At 48.7% G+C, this 12,976-nt stretch overlaps 1 protein-coding gene across 2 annotated transcripts in view; it reads left to right on the top strand.

Moving 5' to 3' along the window:
• The window catches only part of SLC39A14 (solute carrier family 39 member 14), a 47,832-nt gene that overhangs the window by 23,317 nt on the left and 11,539 nt on the right, over window positions 1-12,976 (top strand). Inside the window, exons 2-3 of one of the 2 annotated variants that reach the window (XM_079926348.1) lie at window positions 8,718-8,852; window positions 10,800-10,986. In XM_079926348.1, the coding sequence (XP_079782474.1) occupies window positions 8,724-8,852; window positions 10,800-10,986 (316 nt within the window). In that variant the 5' untranslated portion in view covers window positions 8,718-8,723. Of the gene's footprint in view, window positions 1-8,574; window positions 8,853-10,799; window positions 10,987-12,976 lie in introns of both variants that reach the window. The other variant, XM_079926347.1, reaches the window with a different exon arrangement.

Below are 12,976 nucleotides of genomic sequence, written 5' to 3'. Positions count from 1 at the left end.
TTAAAAACAAAACAAAACAAAACACTCCAAATCCCACCACTCAGAAATAGTCATCACTAATATTAGGTGGACATTATTCCAGACAACCTTCCAGACATGCTCACAGATAAAATGCATATAGAGAAATAGATATAAATACTCCAAAACGTGGGAGCACGTGACAAATTAGGAGATTGGGATAAACATATACATACTACTATATATAAAATAGATAACTAATAAAGACCTACTGTATAGCACAGGGAACTCTACTCAATATTCTGTAATAACGTATATGGGAAAAGAATCTGAAAAAGAATATATATACATATACATATATATATATATACATATATAACTGATTCACTTTGCTGTACACCTGAAACTAATACAACATTGTAAATCAACTATACTTCAATAAAAATTAAAGAAAATACTCCTATAAAAAAGTATGAAAACTTCCCTGAATGTAACCAAAGAAAAACTATAGTAAAATTAAAGGAATTATTAAACTATGAAGAAATGTGTCTTTCACAAGAGAGATGATTTCCTAAAAGACCCCAAAAAGACTAAACAAAAAAAGCTTGTGAGTCATATCTATAATTACTTGTTTCCATTTTAGATGGTATTTATTGACTCTGCTATGAAAAATGAGGACATTAGCTTTTTTTTCTTTATTTGGGTGCGTTGGGTCTTCGTTGTGGTGTGCGGGCTTCTCATTGCGGTGGCTTCTCTTGCTGCGGAGCACGGGTTCTAGGTGCGCAGGCTTCAGTAGTTGCAGCACGTGGGCTCAATAGTTGTGGCACGCGGGCTTAGTTGCTCGGCGGCATGTGGGATCTTCCCGGACCAGGGCTCGAACCTGTGTCTCCTGCATTAGCAGGCGGATTCTTAACCACTGCACCACCAGGGAAATCCCAGGACATTAGCATTTTCACATTTTTTTCTCATCTCCTTTCTTTCCATCTCTTGATTATATTAATTATATTATTAAATTGTCCATGATTATAACGTTTAGATTCTGTCCAATCCCCATAGTTTTTAATTATTTCTTATTTGAAGGGTTTTAATGCTTACCCATGGTTTTTGCATTCCTGAGCCTTCATTTTATTTTTCTGCTAATTAGCTGCATTTCATTATCATGTCATTTTCTTCCCCCCTAGAAAGGGGACTGAAGTCTCTGACTTATTTCATGCTTGAGAATTTCTGCCTGTTGTCTTTACCAATTTGTACGACATCACAGCTGGGAATAATATTCATTGGTTCCTATTTTCTTTCTCTCAGAATTATGTAAACACTGTTGCATTTCTTCTGATGCTAAATGTTGCTATGGAGAAGATGACGGCAGTCTGAATTTTCTGCCACTTAAAAGAAGTTTTAGTACATTTCACAGTTTTTGGAAGAAAATATTATGGGACGGGGGAGTTACTTCTGGATTCCTGGAAAAGCCTTCTTTTTAAGTTCGGTAACTTCACTAGGCAGCATCCCAGTGTTGAGCCTTCTGCGTGAAATTTTTGTGGAGTACAGTGTATTATTGCAATCATCAGATTCTGTTTTTCCTTTCATTTCAGGGAAATCATGTGTTTTTTTATCTTTGAGCATATTTTTTATTCCGGTCTCAGGTTCTCTACTTCAGGAACACCAGTTATCCTGGCGTTGGTGTCGTGTCGTCACTATGTGCTTTAATTTGTCTTTTCCGTCCGCATTCACTGTGCTTATCTCAAACCTTCTTTTGTCAGTATCTCTATTTGAAATTTCTGGCAGAATTCTGTTCTCCTTTCATTAGAATCTGTATATTAGTTCTTCAGTGATGTTTTGTTGGTCTTTTTTTGGTAAGCCTGCATCTCCTTTTGTCTTACAGCCCCACCTCTGAGCCCTGGTTTTATTGTGTGCATGTTCTAATTGAGTTATTCCACAGAGTGGGCAGTTTTGAGGGATTGCTGTCTCTGGAGTGATGTTTTCCTTTCCATCGACATCTTTGTCTCTGCGTGGTTGGCCTGCAGCTTCTCCTCGTCATATTCATGCTAGTGCTTTTTGGCTCTTTTGGCTCTAAAATAAGGCAGTGACTTTCTTCCCACCACTTTGAGGCTGGTTTGTCCCCAACCCCAGTGACAGCAGTGCCGAGTGCTGGGTATTTATGGCGTGTCCTCTGTAGCCTGAGTTGGGGGTGGAGGGCATGGATTGGGCCTGGGACTTTGGTGGTGGCCCTGGTGGCGGCCCTGGACTGGGGAGGTGCTGTTGGAGGGGGAGGAGGACCCACTGGAATTGGACAGCTTCCCCAGTTCATTCAGCCTGCAGCCTTGCAGCCCTTATTTCCCTCAGAGGGAGTCAGCCCGTTGTTCTTGTTCCCCTGCCACCTGTTTCTTTGTTTCCCAGCACCTTTTCCCACTACTCCCCAGTGGAAGGGGAGGAAGACTTGGCGGCAGTCTGCCTCTCTTCAGATCTGGGGCGGTTTAGTGAGAATCCTCCTGGGGCCGGGCCAGGGCTAGGAGACCAGCCACGTGTGGTACCTCCTGCATTCCTTTCCTTGCCTCTGGTTTGGAAGTTATTATATCAGATTATGTCTCTTTCCTTGTTTGCTTGCTGTGGGTGACTTTTTTTTTGGCTTGCTTCTTACTATTTTTGTTTTTAACTCAAAAGTTAGTTATCAGTTGAAGGAAAAATGCTGCCATTTCAGTTCTCCATCTTAATTCAGAAATCTTTATTTTTATATAGTGTCTCAACATACCTTATCTTTCTTAGTACTCAAAGAAAGCTCTGTGGGTTTGTTTTCCTCTTTCCAGTATAAGGAAGGCAACCTAGTGAGATCAGTGAGGTACAGATTGGACTTCTCCCACCAAACCCAGTGGTCCTTCTGCTGCCAGAGCTGCACTTTTCCTAGTTACCAGCACCCACAGCAGGGAAGACAAAGGCCAGAGTTTTTGAGTCCTCAGGGCCTCCACCTCCACCCTGAGGCCTGGCTTTGTCTTTGGTCTGCAAGTTTCGGGGATTTTTATACACGTCTCCTGAGGTGGGCTCTGGAAGATGCCCCCTTGGCTCACCCAGACCATGTGTGTCTGTTTTACCCCTCACCGGTTAACCTTTCGTGGGGAGTGTCCACTGGGGAGACATTCCTATTAGGCTGACGGGTCACAGCCTTAGAATGGGGAGGGGATGGGGACTGGAGGAAGACCAGTCTATCTGACAGTCTTCTGCAGCAATGAGCTGTGGGGAGAGAGCCCCCAGGGAGATGGCAGCCGCCTTGTGGTTGTTAGTTGGGTATGAGAGCACAGGCACCTCAGAGACCCCCTGCTGTCTGTCCCCAAGAGGAATATAAGAGAACTTGATGCCTCTTTTTACATCCTTTGGATTTCAAGTGGGGAGGAGACAGTTGAGGAGAAGGCTTAAGATGATTCACTAAGGCCAGTCAGTAGTGCAGCCAAGGACCTCGGGAGCCATCACTCATGTCACTGTAGCCTCTCCTTTTCCCCTGCCCCCTCACCTGCACCTCCTTATCCACCCATCTGACCCCCTGGTCATTCTTTAGTGTGGACCATCAGTCTTGTTTTTTGTTTTTTTTTGGCTGCATTGGGTCTTTGTTGCTGCACGCAGGCTTTCTGTAGTTGCAGCAAGCGGGGGCTACTCTTCCTTGCGGTGCACAGGCTTCTCATTGCAGTGGCTTCTCTTGTTGTGGAGCACAGGCTCTAGGCACGCGGGCTTAAGTAGGTGTGGCACGTGGGCTCAGTAGTTGTGGCTCGCATGCTCTAGAGCACAGGCTCAGTAGTTGTGGTGCACGGGCTTAGTTGCTCCGCGGCATGTGGGATCTTCCCGGACCAGGGCTCGAACCCATGTCCCCTGCATTGGCAGGCGGATTCTTAACCACTGTGCCACCAGGGAAGTCCTGGACCATCAGTCTTTTCTCAGTTTTAACTCAAGTGCTTTGCAAAAGCCCAATTCAGACTGCCCTTGCACACACGCCACGCCTTGGCCTGCCGCTGACTAGCATCGCAGCTGAAGAGTTCGAGTCTTCCAATTCACTGTGCTCCCACCTAGCCCATGCTTTGAGGGGGCACAGAGTAGGCATAGGGTGCTGCACAGAGAAGATAGGGTCCCAAACACATCCTTTGCCCATTTCCTGTGACTTACCAGTTGGCCTTGGAAACCGCTGTGCCTTAGCCATGTTTGTCTCTGCAGCATTAGATCTTACCTTCCGCGTTCCATTCCTCAGCCCAGAGGAATCTGAGAGGGAGAACAGTGGGCTGTCTGGCCAGTGCGTGGTTAGGGAAGGGAGTGGGTGTTGGGAGGCCCAGCAGCTCCCAGGCCCCCCAGGTCTCCGTTGCCTGTTCTGCTTACATCAATGTCCAGTCCCTGGACCAAGCATCACGGAAAGTCACTACTCTGTCCCCACGAAGAGAAGTAAATGTTTGCTCATCTCTGAGACAGTGGGTGGGCATGGAAAAAATGCAGCATGGTAAATATAAGAGTAAAGTTATGTCCGCGGGACAGAAGTGCCGCTTCCAGGATGAGATATTTCTGAGCCAGGTGAAGGGACCACAGGCAGGTGGAATCTGATTTGGGAGCCCCCAAGGTAGGAAGGCACTTCTGAAGCTCCACAGAGGGTCCAGAGCCAAAGCATCTCCTGTCGACTCTCACCTCACCCTGCACCCGACCCCGTCCCGGGGAGGTTGGGTCTGGTGCCTTGAAGACAGACCTAAGGCACTAAAATAATTTACTTCTTGGAACCTGAGCCAGGTGAACAAAGGGGTGGAGAAGACTCCAGCTTCTCTTTAGTCAGGGAGCCTGGTCCTCTGAGCCAACAGTATACTCGAGCCTTTGTCTGTCTGCAGCTTTTTTTTTTAATTTTTATTATTATTTTTTTTTTGCGGTACGCGGGCCTCTCACTGCTGTGGCCTCTCCCGTTGCGGAGCACAGGCTCCAGACGTGCAGGCTCAGCGGCCATGGCTCACGGGCCCAGCTGCTCCGCGGCATGTGGGATCTTCCCGGACCGGGGCACGAACCCGTGTGCCCTGCATCGGCAGGCGGACTCTCAACCACTGTGCCACCAGGGAAGCCCTGCAGCTTGTTTTTAATGCCTGGCCCCATGGGCTCTTCTTACTCCTCCTGGAAGGAAGGTGGTCTTGAGGGCGGCTGGCTCAGCTCCCCGGCGGGAACGGCCCACCTGGGGCCGCCCATTTCCATGGACTTAATAGAACGGGCTTGGGCTTCCGCCTGCAGCTGGAGCTGGAGGCGAGGACCCCTGCCCAGCCTCACCATCCCGCTGCTCCGGAGCTGTATGTGTTCTCTTCCTCTCTTCTTTCTTTCCTCCAAAGAATCTCTTATAAACTTTCTTTTTTTTCCTAAGAATAACTTACATCTCCTTTGGAGCAGAAAGCTCCCCTTTCATGTCTGCCAAAAAGCCAGGGTCACTTGGATTTGAAGTGTCTTTAACGAGTCCAGGGTCCCTGGACCAGGACTCCTTACTGCCCTCCAGCTGTTTCTACATTCTCCTCTGACTCTCCGGGGTGGGCATCCTGTTTGGAGTGCAGGCCAGGTGGGAGGGCTCCGCCCCACCCACTCCCAGGGGCCTCTGGGTCACTGAAGAGCAAATGCCGAGTCGATGCTTACCTTGACCTGAACGCCTGTCCAGGTAGAGCTACAAGTACCCCAGGTGTCTCGGCCTTGAAGTGTTTTTACATGTCTCTTGTTTGTGAGTGTTCTGAAGTTGCTGCAGATGGATTTGATTGTTTTGTTGAAGTGATTCGGCAGAGGGAACCCTGTAACACAGCCTGTCTGTGTCACACACTTGGGGGGTTTCCTTCACAGGTCTTCAGGGCACCTTACGCCTGGATTTGGGGTGCTTGCTGGGACTGGTAGAAACCGGGGTAGATCTGCCCAGAGACACGCGGGCTTTGGTGGCTTCTGCATGGGACCTGGGGCATGTATGTGTGTGTCTCCACACAGAGGGGACAGTGGCTAAGAGTGCCCTGACTTTAGTGTCGTTCAGACCTGGCTTCAGTTCACGGAGAAGTCGATTTCTGGTCTACTTGCTGGTTATGGACCATGTTCCCTGATCCCCAAACCCCAGTTTCCTCATCTGTTTTGTGGGGATAAATGTCCTGCCTTCTTTTAAAGGAATCAGTGAGTGTCAGGTGCTTCAGGTAAGGTCACACTGGGACTGCTAACTGCTGTCCTCATCTCTTTGCCCCCCCTTTCCTAAACCCATGCAGCCCTCCTCCCCTTTGTTTTAACAGTACAGCACACGCCTTAGACAAATCACAGTGTGGTCGGGTGGAGAACAGCTTTCTTTGTACAGTGGGGTTTAGCTGTTTTGGATAAGGTCCACCCTACTCACTATAAGTTAACTTTTGGGTCTTGGTGGAGACTTGAGAGCTTTTAGTTTCAAAGTAGCACTTGTACAGACTATCGTTTTTGCTGATGCCTAATCCATTCATCTGTGTGACTCAAAGTATATTCACTGAAGAGTGATGGTTTATGTTTCCAGATTCTGTGCGTGCCCCACATGTGGAACCTAAAGCCTGGAATGTCCCGGGTATGCTTGCGGTCGGGGACTTGTGCGATGTAGGCGTGGAGTAAAGTCGGCCACTGTGCTTCCATTGGCAGCTTAATATCTGAGAGGGAGTCAAAGCGGAGGAGCCTTGCCAATTATAAGTCTTACGATAATCATAGCCATGTTTTATCGAGCGCTTTCTTGAGTCTAGTCCCTTGCCAAAGCTCATGTCGTTAAATCTTCACAATAGTCCAGTGAGGCGGGTACAGATTTTATAGATGAGAAAACTGAGGTGTGGAGAGAGAGGCTACGTAACTTGGCCAAGGTCACTGCTGGGAAGCAGCAGTGTGGAAATTCAAGCCAGGTCTTCCTGACCCTAAAGGCCATGGTACGCTCTATAACCGCTCTGGGTGATTGTAGAATGTTGACTCTGGTTACATAACTTGCCCAAGATCACACAGCTGGTAAACGGCAGAGTCAGGATGCAGATAAGCCTGCTCTTAACCACTTTGCTCTGGTTCCTCTGTCCCAAGCAAGGTCGGGGAGATGGAGTGATCCACGTGAGGCATCATGCCAGAGCCCCGGGTGTCCCCGAGGAAGCATGGGAATAACTACAGTGCCTGGGCTCCTAGGCCTGGATTAAATAGGAGGCTCATTTTCCCCTCCTGGTGTTTGTTTATTTCACAAGTTTAAATTATAACTATACTAAGGGAAATGATTAACAAAAGAAAAATCATCCATCCTGCTACTGGAAGGTTTCATTTTTTCTCTGTTCCTTCTCAGTTCTTAACTCTGATTACATAATTGTTCTGCTTCTTTATTTAACATTAAACTCACGATTCTCCTTTTTATAGCTGCATACTATTGCATGAAATTGATGTGATCCACTTGACCACAACACATCTTTCTGCCAATAGCCTTTTTATTTTTGGATTGCTTCTCTTAGTGTAAATTCTAGAAGTAGAGTTATTAAAGGATTTAAATACATTTATTATCATATAACTTTTCCAGAGTCATATTATGTATACAGCCCCCAGAAGTATGTTATTCTGTTATTTAACCTCACTAACATTTGGTTTTATATCTTTTTTAAAAAATGTGTTTTGCTATTTTAATAAGTAGCAAAGTAGCACCCTCCATCTTTTAAATTTGTATTCTTAACAAGCCGGGGAGACTGAGTATTTTTCATGTTGGTTCCCGAATTTAGGTAGTATAGAAATAATCCTTTGGCATGTTTGATGGTGTATAATTTTTCCAGTCTGTTTTTTATCCCCCCTCTTTAAGTGGTGGTGTTCTTTTTTTTTTTAGATTTTCCTTTGGAGAATTTCAAACATATACAAAAGTATAGAGAATAGTATCATGGATTCCCACCTACCCATCACTCATTTCCAACAATTATCAACTCATGCTCAGTCTTGTCTCATCTGTACTCTAATGCAAATATCCACTCCTTGGTTATTTTGAAGCAAATCCCAAGTAAGATATTTAATCCATGATGATTTCAGTATCTCTAAAAAGATAAGGACTTTAAACACCCATAGTTTTTCTGTACTTTTTTCTTTTCAAATTTGGTCAAACCTATTGAATTTGTTTTTTTATCTTCTGTTTCAAAAGAAGGATTTTTCTCAAAAGCTAGGCAGAGGCCTTATAGAAGGGGTGAAGGGTCAGTTTTGTTTTTTGTTTTTTTTAAAATTTTATTTATTTATTTTTGGCTGTGTTGGGTCTTCATTTTTGTGCGTGGGCTTTCTCTAGTTGTGGCGAGCGGGGGCCACTCTTCATCGCGGTGCGCGGGCCTCTCACTGTCGCAGCCTCTCTTGCTGCGGAGCACAGGTTCCAGATGCACAGGCTCAGTAGTTGTGGCTCACGGGCCTAGTTGCTCCGCGGCATGTGGGATCTTCCCAGACCAGGGCTCAAACCCGTGTCCCCTGCATTGGCAGGCAGATTCTCAACCACTACACCACCAGGGAAGCCCGAAGGGTCAGTTTTGACACCAACTGGATTCAGAGTCTGAAGAGAGACCCTCCTGTTTGGAGCACAGCTGACGGGTCTGGTGTGGAAGGAGAGGATGGGTGTCCTAAGCCTTGCCCTCACCTGGCCTTCTCCTCTTGCAGCCTCACCTGTCACCATGAAGCTGCTGCACCCAGCCCTCCCCAACTGCCTCCTGCTGGCTCTGCTCGCTGTGTGGACAGCTGCTCCTGAGGCTCATGCTGTGTCCGTGGGGACACCCGCCATCAGCGCAGCCTCTTTCTTGCAGAACCTCATGCATCGCTACGGGGAGGGCGACAGCCTCACCCTGCAGCAGCTGAAGGCCCTGCTCAACCACCTGGACGTGGGAGTGGGCCGGGACAACGTCTCCCAGTCCGTGCAGGGACCGAGGAACCTCTCGACGGTAAGGCTCCCTGGCTCTGCCCAGCACCGTCTCTGTCCTTTCAAGGTTCCCAATCTAGTTGGGGGCGGGCGAGCCTTGATGACAGAGCAGAGGGGCCAATTCTTCCCCTGCGGTCGGGATCAGCTAGTCTGAGTCTCCAGCAGCACCTCCCAACCTCCTACATGGGTGTTTTGAAGCCCTTAGCAAAGGGCAGCCATGAAGTAGGAGCTCTCAGCCCTCCAGACCCTTCCTCAGAGCCGCACTGGGATCTCCTGGAACTGCTGGTAAGCTGGAGCTCCCGGGTCAGCTAATATTTCTTATAGAGTTTCTGCAAAGCCCTTTGCCCGTTATCCTAGGTGAGCCTCAAAGTACCTCTACGTGCAGGTGGCAGATCTTCATTATATCCTGTATATACTGAGATACTAAGGGACCCACAGTGAGTTCTGGAGGGACCAGGATTAAGACTCAGGTCTTTTGGCTGCTGGTTCTCTGTTCTGTCTTCCATATCTTCTTGGCTAATCAGAGTCTGAGGCTGTGTGTGGCAGCCAAATATAAGTCAGCCAGCAACGTCTTTGCATATCTACTTTGTTCCCTGTGCTGAGTGTGGTGAGAAATAGAGGAAAATGAGTCATGTTTAGGGAGTTTACTGTTGAGATGGGGAGCTCAGCCAACCAAGAACAGAGTTAACTGATATTCAGATGAAGTGCTAGATGCTGTGGCTTGCACAGTCATTATAGGATTCAGAAATGAGAGAAGCGGGTGAGTGTGCACTAGATGGTCAAGGAAGCTTCTGTGTGGGGTGTCCTGGAGCTTCGCCTTGAAGGAGAGCGGAGTTTGGAGAGACCGAGTCGCTAGGCTGGGGGAGCCATGTGGCGTGTATGCAGAACCACAGGGGCGTGGTGCACGTCTGAGTCGGAGGGGTGGCTGCCTTGGGGGGCTCATGCAGCCTGACCCCAGAGGCCTCCTGGCTCAGCAGCAGGATCTTGGGGTCACTGAGTCCAGCCCCCAGCATTTTTTTTTTTTAAGATTTTTTTGATGTGGACCATTTTTAAAGTCTTTATTGAATTTGTTACAGTATTGCTTCAGTTTTGTTTTTTGGTTTTCTGGCCGCGAGGCATATGGGATCCCAGCCTCCCTGACCAGGGATTGAACCCACACCCCCTGCATTGGAAAGCGAAGTCTTAACCACTGGACCCCATGGAAGTACCAGGCCCAGAAACCCTCACTCGTCGGCACTCCCAGCGGGCTGGTTCCCTCAGAGACAGAGCCACGTAAAACCAAACTCAGCGAAAGGCTGACGTGTAACTGTTTAATTAGAAGTAGAATGGCAGTGTTTCATGGGAACGGTGTGTGAGAACCACTTAACCTGATGCTTCCCAAGGGAACTCAGAGCTCATGCCCACTGGGCAGCCCACACTTGCTCCATGGCAGACCCTGAGTCTTCAGATTTCCCCCCGCTTCCTTTCCCAATCTCCGCCAACACATCCTGCAGTCTGGGGACGTTACTGTATATGGTCCAGGAGACTGCTGTTCCTCTTAGACACCTGTGCTCAATAGCTCTGGAGAAGTATGTGAAATCTGCATTTTACTGTCATAGCTCCCTGGGCTGTTTTAATGTGGCCAGATTTGGTATCTGGGAGAAGCTGTATCTTCAGGTATGCACATAGAGGTATGTTCCCCAGAAGCCACACCCTGGTCATAATGATTGGAATTCGGTTGCTCCCAGAACTTCTAGGTAGCCATTTACAGATGGGTGAGTGGAAGGTATGTATGGGTGGCTGATCTCTAAGATTACTTATCAGTCTTTCAAGTTTAGGGCCGACTTTGCTCTCATCCTTGGACGTTAGTCTGCAGGTTCCGTGAAATTTGGACAGTTGCATCTTCTGTTTTCCGTCTTGGAAGGCTCATCAGGGGCAAGGTGTGACTTTGGGTCCTAAGAAGCTTTCTGCCCCTCCCACTTGGTTTCAGTGCTTCAGTTCTGGAGACCTCTTTGCTGCCCACAATCTCAGCGACCAGTTGCGGATTGGGGGGCGTGAGTTCCAGGAGTTCTGCCCCACCATCCTCCAGCAGCTGGATTCCCGGGCCTGCTCCTCCGAGAACCAGGAGAATGAGGAGAACGAGCAGACAGAAGAGGGGAGGCCCAGCTCAGTTGAAGGTGAGCCAGCACGGGAAGGCAGGGCCTGGTGTCCGTGCTTGTCTGCATGAGGACCGCTGGGCTGATCAGATAGAGCTGCCCGCTGAATGTTTGACCGGTTATCATCCTCTTATCATCGTTGGGAGGGGCGAGTTAGAGTAATGACTATACCGGTATCTCCTGTACTCCCAAGACCGGTCCAGCACATTGCCAGGCCGGGCAGCGTGGCTGGTGAGCGTTCCGTCGTGGGGCTTTTGGACCAGCCTCGAGGTGCTCTTTTTGGTCACTTTTCCGTTTTGGTTTTCATTAAACTACCAGGGGGCCAACACCTTGATTTTTGAGTTTAGCATTTAAGGCCTTTCACAGTCTGCCCTCGGCCCACTTCATCCACTTCATCCTCCTCCCCCTCCCCTGCCTGGTACCCCTGCTCCAGCCGCAGTGGTTCACCGTGGCCTGTGTGTGCACACGGCTCCCTTGGGCCTGGATCGACCTTCTGCAATCCTGTCGTGCTGGTGTGAGCAGCCTGGCACTTGGTACCTAGCATGTGCCACCTGTGTCACACCCCACGTCGTTTCCTGCTGTCGTTATTTAACTCCTGTGGTCTATAGCCTTTCATCTGCCCCTCCATCTGAAAGGTAAGCTGCTTTTGGATAGCAGCTTTGGTGTATATTTTTAGGCTTCTCCACAGCACCCAGCAAGAGGTGGACTCAACAAGCATTTACTGATGGGTTGGCAGATCTCTTTCTGCCCCGATTGCCGCTGAGTTCAGAACGGGCTGCCCCCCGGCAGCAAGAGTACCTCCACCCTCAGTAATGGAGGCCCTCGTCTGTTCTTGTTCCTCCACAGTGTGGGGCTTTGGTTTCCTCAGTGTCTCACTGATTAACCTGGCCTCTCTCCTGGGAGTCCTCGTCCTGCCGTGCACGGAGAAAGCGTTTTTCAGCCGTGTGCTCACTTACTTCATCGCCCTGTCCATTGGAACGCTGCTCTCTAACGCGCTCTTCCAGCTCATCCCAGAGGTGCAGTAGAAAAGAAACGTGCGCGTCCTGTCTCCCTGGGGCGTCCCCGCCCCGACCCTGTGCTCCAAGGCACCTGACAGCCGCCACCTGAAACATTAACTTCTTCCTCATGTCAAGGGGTGCAATGACTTCTGCCTCTGGATCTCAAGGGCCTCCTCTCACTCCTGGGGCACCCAGGTTTGCCTCTGGCCTCTTCAGGGGATGTCAGATGCAAGGCTCTCAGCACGTGTCCCCCATGCTGGGGACCTGTCAGCCTCCTTCCCCAGTCAGTGCCTTTCCTAAACCCTGTCGGCAGGACTGGAAAGGAAAGCAGCCGGTGGTGGCTGTCCCTGCCCTTGGTCCTCCAGACCCCCTCTGTTCTAAGTAGAGGATCTGGCCGTACTCAGGTGTGGCCACCAAGAGATGATCCACCTGGAATGAAGTGGAAGGAAAGAGGTTACCGACTGAAAAGTTGTATTGACCTAAAAAGTACGTGATCCTTTTTTTTTTAAGCAGGCCCTAATCCACAGTATAGAGGGCCAAACATAGAATCAAGACTATTTAATGAAAAAAGCGAAATCAAAATTACCAAATAAAGGAAAGGGACCCACCGTCCTTCACACCTTGCATCTTGACTTTTTCCTGATAGGACTGACTTCCTGGCACCCTTACTTGACTGTTCTGAAATGTTTGTTGATTTTGTTCTTTAATTGTAACCACTGAGGAGCTAAAAAAAATAAGACCCAAGGTGACAGTCTGCCCACCTGTCAGCTCAGGCAAGGACGTGCAGTGGGGCGATGGGTGATGTGTGGACCTTCTTTGGGAATGTAATGGCCGCCTTCCATAGGCAGCTGCCTGGCCTTTCCAGTCAAAAGACTCTACGGGATGCCTATCCTTGCCTTGCCTGTTCCCTCTTCATGATGAGGAGAGAAATCTGGTTTAAGGTGAACCATCTTGATGCTATGTCAGAATTCCACATGAATCTAGCAAGCACTTCTCAGGGCAGGCCTCATCTT

Source organism: Stenella coeruleoalba, assembly GCF_951394435.1.
Source record: "Stenella coeruleoalba genome assembly, chromosome: 7".
Lineage (NCBI taxonomy): Eukaryota > Metazoa > Chordata > Mammalia > Artiodactyla > Delphinidae > Stenella > Stenella coeruleoalba.
This window is presented reverse-complemented; position numbering and strand designations above follow the sequence as displayed.